We start from the raw sequence: 10,036 nt of genomic DNA on the forward strand, positions 1-10,036 counted from the left end.
GCTAAAAGATTAGGAATAATTGCAGATACAAACATTATATCCAGGACAGATAATGAGATGCCCCAAAAGGACTGTGTTGAAGGCCGGTGTTGGCAAGGATCCTCCTTCTTTACAGACTGTAACTGTACATGTGTGAACAAAGGGTACATTTTATCACCAATATTTTTATTAACTACCTATGGTATAGCATTTGGGGACTTTGGGGAACAGTGATCACAACATGGTCTCCTTTGAGATAATGCTACAGAGACAGCTCTATAAGGGAGTAACTAAAACGCTCAATTTTAGACGTGCAGACTTTGCCAGTTTAAGGGCATCTCTGCAATGTGTCAACTGGGAAAGGCTTTTCATGGGGTTAGACACAGAAGGAAAATGGAACATCTTTAAAACATTGCTTTGCAAGTATATAGATCAGTATATTCCCTTGTAAGCAAGGAGAGGCATCGCAAAGCAAAACCTTTATGGCTGAATAAAAGAGTTAGGGTCGAGGTTGGTAAGAAAAAACGTGCTTTTAAAGCATTCAAGTTAGCTGGGACAGCGGAAACTTTCATCAGGTACAAGGAAGCAAATAAAGTATGCAAAAAAGCTATCAAGCAAGCTAAAATAGAGATGGAAAGGGATATTGCAGCAAGGAGTAAAAAGAATCCAAAATTATTTTTTAATTATGTGAATAGTAAAAAAATGAAGCAAGAAGGGGTGGGAACTTTATTATCACGGGGGGGTAAGTTGGTTGATGAGAACGGGGAAAAAGCAGAAATTTTGAACTCTTATTTTACATCTGTCTATACATCTGAGGAGCCAGATAATGAAGGCTTCCCTTTTAATATGCCCAGTTCTAGTAATTTAGCTACTGACGCATGGGTCACTCGGGAGGAAATTCAAAAGAGACTTGAACATGTAAAGGTAAACAAAGGTCCAGGACCGGATGGGATTCATCCAGGGTATTAAATGAGCTGAGCGCTGTGATTGCCAAGCCTCTTCACATAATTTTTCAGGATTCGTTGAGGTTTGGCATGGTGCCGAGAGACTGGCGGATTGCTAATGTGGTGCCATTATTTAAAAAGGGATCTCGTTCTCAGCCTTAAAACTATAGGCCTGTTAGTCTGACATCAGTAGTAGGAAAGCTTCTGGAAGGGGTAATAAGGCATAGGATAGTTGAATACATTGCAGTTCACAATACTATTAGTTTGTGCCAGCATGGTTTTATGCGTAACAGATCTTGCCAGACTAATTTAGTCGCCTTTTATGAGGAGGTGAGCAGGAACCTTGATGCTGGAATGGCAGTTGATGTCATCTACTTGGGCTTTGCTAAAGCGTTTGATACAGTACCTCACAGAAGGTTAATGATCAAATTGAGGAATATTGGCCTAGAACATAATATTTGTAATTGGATAGAGAACTGGCTGAAGGATAGAGTACAAAGAGTGGTGGTAAATGGAACATTTTCTAATTGGACCAGTGTGGTTAGTGGAGTACCGCAGGGGTCAGTACTTGGTCCTTTGCTTTTTAGCTTGTTTATTAATGACCTGGAGGTGGGCATAGAGAGTACTGTTTCTATTTTTGCTGATGACACTAAATTGTGCAAAACTATAAGTTCCATGCAGGATGCTGCCGCTTTGCAGAGCGATTTGACAAAATTCGAAAACTGGGCAGCAAACTGGAAAATGAGGTTCAATGTTGATAAGTGCAAAGTTATGCATTTTGGTAGAAATAATATAAACGCAAACTATCTACTGAATGGTAGTGTGTTGGGGGTTTCCTTAATGGAGAAGGATCTGGGGTTTTTTGTAGATCACAAGTTGTCCAATTCCAGGCAGTGTCATTCTGTGGCTACTAAAGCAAATAAAGTGCTGTCTTGTATAAAAAAGGGCATTGACTCAAGGGATGAGAACATAATTTTGCCCCTTTATAGGACCCTGGTAAGGCCTCACCTTGAGTATGCAGTGCAGTTTTGGGCTCCAGTCCTTAAGAAGGATATTAATGAGCTGGAGAGAGTGCAGAGACGTGAAACTAAACTGGTAAAGGGGATGGAAGATTTAAGCTATGAGGTTAGACTGTCGAGGTTGGGGTTGTTTTCTCTGGAAAAGAGGCGCTTGCGAGGGGACATGATTACTCTGTACAAGTACATTAGAGGGGATTATAGGCAGTTGGGGGATGTTCTTTTTTCCCATAAAAACAATCAGCGCACCAGAGGCCCCCCTATAGATTAGAGGAACGGAGCTTCCATTTGAAGCAGCGTAGGGGGTTCCTCACGGTGAGGGCAGTGAGGTTGGGGAATGCCCTTCCTAGTGATGTGGTAATGGCAGATTCTGTTAATGCCTTTAAGAGGGGCCTGGATGAGTTCTTGAACAAGCAGAATATCCAAGGCTATTGTGATACTAATATCTACAGTTAGTATTACTGGTTGTATATATATAGTTTATGTATGTGAGTGTATAGATTGGTTAGTATAGGTTGTGTGCTGGGTTTACTCGGATGGGTTGAACTTGATGGACAATGGTCTTTTTTCAACCCTATGTAACTATGTAACTATGTAACTTTAGCAGGAGGGATATTTTTATGGTTAGGCACTAATTTAAGAAGGACATTCAGAAGTATTAGATGGTAATCTATTTTAAATGTTTAACATTCTATTATGGAATAAAGCTCATTATTGCAGCATGGCAACTTGAAGCGTCAAGTTTTTCATCAAAATTGTTTAAAAAGACTAACAACATGCAAGGCAGAAAGGGATTGGTCCAGCAGTGGTGCCATCTGTAGGTGCTTTCTCAGATCCCACTAGGTGGAGGCACTGTGCTAACAAGTATCAAATAACCAGTCTCTCCCAATACCCCTGTAGAGTAATTCCGGGTTGTCTCGTGAAGGTAAGCGCCACATGTGAAGTGTAACACTGTCAAGAGTGCCAAAAAGGATACTGATAAGGTTACAAGTGCATGGATTAATGCCGAAATGAGGGAGCCCTGGAATTTGCACCACTGTGAACATGGAGGTACTGTAATTGCAGGGTTGCATAGCAGGTTGTTTCAATAGTCACTACTGACCTGAGCCAAGCAAATCCTACTCTAATGCCTTTATCAATGCCATGCTCGCCACCTTACCAAAGTGATGGCATTCCCACTTGTAAGCAATTCATAGACACACTGAAGGTAATCAGAGTGTGTTTGGGAGATTTGGGCTCAGTTACAGATGCAGCCAAGTGCAGCCTACCATGCTGTTGCATTAATTCTCTTCCAGTTAACACAGGGTAAAAAAACACAATTCCTCACCAGGTGGTGCATGGTCTATGGTGTTTTCTGTTGTGTTTTGCTGGCAAGTCTATGCACTCTAGCCCCATCTAGAGGCAGGATTTAGCACTCAAAAAATTGTGTCTGGACATGGTGAGACAAAATGTAAAAACTTGCTGGCTGCATCTGTATGATGGGATTTAGCACACAACTTTGTAAATTATCCTAACCCCCATATGTAATAAAAGGCACCTGTTGATTGGTCGCTACAGGTTACTGCATGTTGGCAAACATAGTGTCTTTTATTATATAACTCCATTAATGTCTTTTTAGTATTTATTCAAGCGTTACCTATTTCATGTCTTTATCAGCACCTTCAATGCAATTTCAAAGCTGCACACCATTCCTGCATAAATGGTTGTTCTTTTGGGTTAAGTTTATACACATATTTTAACAAAGAGGAAAGAAAAGTCCCCTGTGTCAATGCCATTACTTTCTTAACTGTACACAATGCCTGTCCCAATACAAAGCCTTATCTTTTAGACTGTAAGCTCTTTCAAGTAGGGCCCTTTTTACCACATCAATACCTCCTTTCCTGTGCCAAAAGTATTACTTATCGTCATTAAATGTGGACATTGGATTTTATCGTAGATTTATTGTAATCGGTGCAGAAGAAAGATTTTGCCCGGAAGTGACATCATATGCACACTTCCGAAAAAGATGTCACACGCATGTGCAAATGGGGAGTTGAAAATGAAAAACTGAGTGACGGAGACTAAATCCGTTGACCAAAACCCACTTTCAATTTTACATTCATTTTGCACTGTGCCAGATGCAGATATCTCTCCAAAGTGCAGACAAGCAGCAGGACTTAGAATGTGGCTGTAGCCCCCCTAATGAAAATGTTCTCTTTTTATAATATTGGTGGGGATACAGGTGCAAACAATCAGCAGGATTTGGAGATGGCAGGAGGTCCCCAAATTTAAGGCTAATGCTAGACAAGGCGTAGGGCGGATATATTCGGCAAGCGGAAAAACGCTTGCCTAAAATTTCGCCCTACGCCTCCTACATGTGCCTGCACCCGAATGAATGGAATACGCTCGGGTGCAGGCACATGTAGCCGAAAGACTTTCAAACTCTCGCGTTTTTATGCATATTTCGGATACATGTGCCTGCACCCGAGCGTATTCCATTCATTCGGGTGCAGGCACATGTAGGAGGCGTAGGGCGGAATTTTCAGCAATCGATTTTCCGCTTGCCTAAAATATCCGCCCTACGCCTCGTCTGGAATTAGCCTTAAAGATCGCACTGTTGAGACTATTATTGGTATGAATACAAGTGTCTCTCGAGATTGGAAACAAGCAGCTGGCCACTCCAGAAGAGATTCATGACTTCCTTTTTAGACTATTATTGGTATGAATGCAGCTGTGTCTCTAGAGTGCAAACAAGCAGAAAAAATGAAGTGCATGACAGGCAACCCCACCCCAGTTTAGGCATTCAGTGCTCACTTTTGAGACTACTTTTGGTATGAATGCAGGTGTCTCCTGCAGGTGCACTCCAGAGTTTGCAGAAGAATTTAGAACATGGCAGGCCACCTCAGCTAGAGAATAAGTATCCTATTATTAGTATGACTGCAGTTGTTCCTACAGAGTGCAAACAAGCAGAAAATGAACAGGCCACCCTAAGTTTAGAAAATAAGCACTCTCTCAAGACTATTATTGGTATGATAACAAACTACAGACAGCAGTAGAACAAGCCAGTCAACCTCTGCTTTTGTCCTGCTTGTGACAAAATAATCTGAAACAGTCCTGCTCGTGTCCCACTGTAACCCAATGCCTAGTGCTACTGCTGAACATTACCCACACGTGGCTTAACACATGGACTCAGTGTCAGACTGGGAACTCAAGGGCCCACCAGAAAACCTTAGACCATAGGCCCGCTTTCCAAATTATTTTTCCTCCCTTTTCTCTCCCAACCTCTTTATTCTCCTAGTCTCTTTTATTTACATGCTAACATCTATTCTTCCATCTATTTGTCCTCTTTGTTCCCATTCAGAAATAGGGAATGACCATGAAACAGGCCAAATGGTCAGGAGCAGGAGGGCCCACTGTCACCTGGGCCCACCGGGAGTTTTCCTGGTATCCTGGTAGGCCAGTCCAACACTGCATGGGCTGGATCATCCACCCAGCCACAATCAGCTCTACAGATTCTACTTGCATTGCCTCAGTCAGCTACAACAAACTGCTACTCTAAACTAGCTAAATTCTCACACTACAGCTCTTATCTACTTCTCTACTCACTAACTACAACATAATAGGCATTAAAAATGTGAAAGGCAGGGGGCAAATTATAATGATGTATGTGTTTATTTTTTTTAGGGCAACAGACAGCATATTCAATTTTTTTTTTCCAACAAAATGGGCCATGTGGCAAAATTATAGTATGAATTCACAAATAATTTTTACAACTGACAAAAACTATACACTTTGCAGCAAACATATATTTGCACTCCATTTAGAAATGCAAGTAGGGTAACACTGATGAGTGCAGGTTGCAATGGGGCCTTGTTTTTACAATATGTGCTATGATTGGTGGAAAGGACAGAGCTGCCTTGCACCCACCAGTAGTAGTAACAACCAATGAAATTAAAGTGGGATTTGGTCTATTTAAAATTACTCCCACTCACATCATGCAGGACAATCAACATCACAAACTCTAATGTTTAAACAGGTAGAGATACAGCAGGTTTATTTATGCATTTTGCATGCCCTTTCTTTATTTGTTATGTCGAATATCTTATTCTGTGAGTGCTGTGCCCAATAAACACACTGTTAAAGCTTTGTGCCTATATAGGTTAAAAAATAGCCGTTACATCAGTCCTTCTACAACCCCTTTTTATGTACTAAAGCAGTAGAACTGATAATCACAAAACATGTGCCTTTTTATTAGAATACTTTTAAATGCTTTTCAAATTCAAAAAGTAAGGACATGATATGCTGAAGGAAGTGTATGAGAAGTAAAAAATGACCTCAAGGAACACAGATATAGAATAGAAATCTTTAGAGACACTATTTTTATATAGTTATTATTAGAATGATCCTTGACAAAGCTTTAACCTCCTTGAGTTTATGAGCGCTCTCTTTACATCCTTATTCCTTAAGGTGTAAATAAAGGGATTCAAAAGAGGAGTAATAACAGTATATATTAGGGCAAAGAACTTGTCATACTGGGTACCCTTTGGCACGGCATACACAATGATGGTTGTTATATAAAACAGTCCTGCTACAGTGAGGTGGGAAGAGCAAGTGGAGAAAGCTTTCCGTTTAGATTCAGAACTTTTAATATTTGAAATGATGATAATGATATGGATGTAAAGTCCAACCGTTATGACAAAAGGAAGTCCAAACGCAAAAATTGCCCCAGAGTTTGTGACCATCTGGCTCATATAGGGTCTAGAACAAGCCAAGGCCTGTAAAGGGCCAAAATCACAAAGGAAATGATGGACTTCATTAGGACCACAGAATTCCAATCCAGCTGTAAAAACAGTGGGAATTAATGCAATGACAATCCCAACAATGAATGGTAAAAGTGCAAGTTGCACGCAGACCTGTCGAGTCATGATAGAAACATATTGTAGGGGCTTGTTAATAGCCAGGTATCTGTCAAAAGCCATGACTGCGAGTAGGTAACCTTCTGCTGTTCCTAAGGAAGCACCGACAAATAACTGTATGAAACATCCATTGAAGGATATACTCTTCTTAGCTGCAATGAGGTTAGCTAAAAGATTGGGAATAACTAAAGACACATAAATTATATCCAGAGTAGATAATGTGCTAATAAAAAAGTACATTGGGGTATGAAGTGAGGGTTCAGCTCTAACTATAATAACAATGAGACAGTTCCCAAACACACACATGATATAGACAAGCAAAGTGACAATGAACAGAAGGATCTGGAGCTGATATAAATCTGAAAAAGCCAATAAAATAAACTCTTCCACTGTGGTCTTATTGGCTTTATCCATGCATCCACTCTATGTCAAACAATACCTATAAGACAAACAACACAAGAAGTTTCTGTATTAAATTTCTGGAATTACAGTTGAACATTTATTTTCAGATATTACAATGTGACACAGTTAACACTTGTTATATTGGTCAGATCCCTCATTCTATTATTATAAACACTTCCCCACATTTGCAATGACAAAAGAAAAAATATATTGATTTCTTTATAATTTGAATGGATTTCAGAAAAAAATGCATTATGCTATGTCATGGCCAATGTGGTGCTTTTAAAGTATTCACCTTTAACTTAACTTTTAGTATGTTATAGAATGGCTTAGTATTAGCAACATTCTAAATGGTCTTCATTTTGATCATATGCATTCCAGTTTTGCCTTTTTCCAGCTTTTTCTATTTAAAATGCTGTCTAGCTGGTGATTTCACCAAACCCTGCATCCAAAACACTCTTTTATGTGAGGCTACATTGTTATTATTATTATTATAACTTTCTATTACTTTCTGTTCAGGGGCTCTTTTATTCATTTTCCCATCTGTCATTCAAAGTTGTTCAAATTCATATTGAACACCGCTGTTTAAATAGGGCCACAGCAACCTGAAAATGGCTACAATTCCAAATTGGCTAACTGCTGAAACAGTAAAATGAAAAATACAAAACTAAAAATTGAATAACAATTCCAAATATATATATCTTAATATATCAATGCTTACATTAAACTTGAGGTGTAGCACCCTATAAACCTATGGTTTTGGGGATTTTTATTTTCAAGCCATTTTGTCTTACTCACCTACTTGAGTGGATATCTATTGCAGCATATACGTTTCCAGACCCAAAATAGCCTCCTAACTAACCCCATTTCAGATAATATCCATAAGATCTAAGAGCCTGTGACATCGCCTGTGAGTCCTACCCGAAGGTATGGGCTCCGATGCTCATGTGTCCAAGGCTTTCACCAATGAACAGCATGTGCGGGCAGATCCACCTTCGCGGAAGCTAGGGTGAAAACCACCAAGTCTTGGCCTGGGGTCAAGCCCAGAGGACTATGACACCTATCCAGGGTGCACAAATCAAACTCAAAAAGGGTACAGAGTGTACGGGTGCAATGCCATTAATCGTATTGCTAAGGCTCCAGTTGGCAGCTAGAAGGAAAAAAAGAAAAATACCTCCCACCCGCCTAATGGCTGTGGCAAGGAAGTGAAGTATGATTAGACATAATGAGCATGTGCGAAGCCCCCGACAAAAAATAAGTCAGCAACTCTTCCCTAATGGGAACACAGCCCCTCCGCTTTCATCAAGCTTCAGCTTCAGCTTCATCACAATTAGCAATAATCACGCCTCGGTTTGACCTCATTGGCTATGATACTGCCACTGCGCACCATAGATGACCCTTAGTCTGAACTTCCCCTTCCTTAGTTCTCCAGCTCCATGGTTTGGGAACCACTGCTTTAGGGCTGTGACACACGGGGAGATGAGTCGCTGCATGCCAAATCTCCCTTGTCACGGCTAATCTCCCTGAAATGCCATCCCACCGGCTAGAATGTAAATCGCCGGTGGGATGGCAAATTGCGGTGCCGCGTATGCCATCCCACCGGCAATTTACATTCTAGCTGGTGGAATGGCATTTCGGGGAGTTTAGTCGCCTGCGGCAAGGGATATTTGTCGTGGGGCGACTAATCTCGCCGTGTGTCACAGCCCTTAGGCATCTGCCATTACTGATTTCTGATCACTTGCTGAGTCAGGTAGGCTGTAGTGTGCTTCACTAGCTGTTGGTGTGGTTTCAGTATGATGGACTGAGCATTGGCCTAATTTGAGCACTGAGGCACTGCCCATAGCTCTTGTTTCCTGCTCTGGTTCCTGTTCTGCCCTGTCCTTGTCTTGTTCTTGTTTCACCTCTGTTCCTGCCTGTGCTCCTGTTTTTGTACTTTCCTGTGTTCCTGTTCTGTTCTATCCTTATTCCTGCTCTAGTCCTGCTCCATCCTGTCCTGCCCTACTCCATCCTGTCCTGCCCTACTCCATCCTGTCCTGCCCTACTCCATCCTGTCCTGCCCTACTCCATCCTGTCCTGCCCTACTCCATCCTGTCCTGCCCTACTCTATCCTGTCCTAGTTTACACTCAGTGTCTTCCAGAATATTTGCCCTCTACATCCTTGCCCATGACTGTCCCAGATCATGCATCCTCTCCGCCCTGCACGCCTGCCTGATTGTGGATCTTCACCCTTGTCACCCTGTTCTTGCCCCTTTTCTTGTACACACCATATCAGCCCCTGCCTTCAAGACTCACCTTTATCCGCTTCTCCTCTTCAGTGCCCTCTACCTATCCCTCACAGAGCGGCCCATTTATTAATATTGGGCAAATTTGCCCATGGACAGTTACCCATAGCAACCAGTAATTGCCTTTTTTTCAGCCAGCTGCATGTAGAACAATGAATGCAACAATTCGATGGTTGCCATAGGTTACTGCCCATGGACAAATTTGCCCAGAGTTAATTAAATGACCCCCAGAGGGTTTTTAAAAGATGAGGTAATGCAACACAGTGGGAACCATGACCCTCACCCAACTTTTTGGAATCATGTTGCTGGCATCAAAATTAAAATAATCATATACTTTTCAGAAAACTATAAGATGTAAATCATACAACCTTTTTGCAAATGGGGTTGTAATTAGACAAGAGTGAAGACATGTATGCATAAGACTTGTTGAGGGGGCAAACATAGCCAATAAATGCATATGTTGCTGGGTTAATAAAACAAACACAAGGGAACTTGCTCATGATGGAAGAATTAACAGC

At 41.2% G+C, this 10,036-nt stretch overlaps 1 protein-coding gene across 1 annotated transcript; it reads right to left on the reverse strand.

Annotated features, from left to right (window-relative positions):
• Positions 1-6,312: 6,312 nt before the first annotated feature.
• LOC116406830 (olfactory receptor 5V1-like) lies at positions 6,313-7,248 on the reverse strand. Its single transcript, XM_031891785.1, has one exon. The coding sequence runs from the start codon at positions 7,246-7,248 to the stop codon at positions 6,313-6,315; it is 936 nt and encodes a 311-aa protein (XP_031747645.1).
• Positions 7,249-10,036: the final 2,788 nt, after the last annotated feature.

Source organism: Xenopus tropicalis, chromosome 8, assembly GCF_000004195.4.
Source record: "Xenopus tropicalis strain Nigerian chromosome 8, UCB_Xtro_10.0, whole genome shotgun sequence".
NCBI lineage: Eukaryota > Metazoa > Chordata > Amphibia > Anura > Pipidae > Xenopus > Xenopus tropicalis.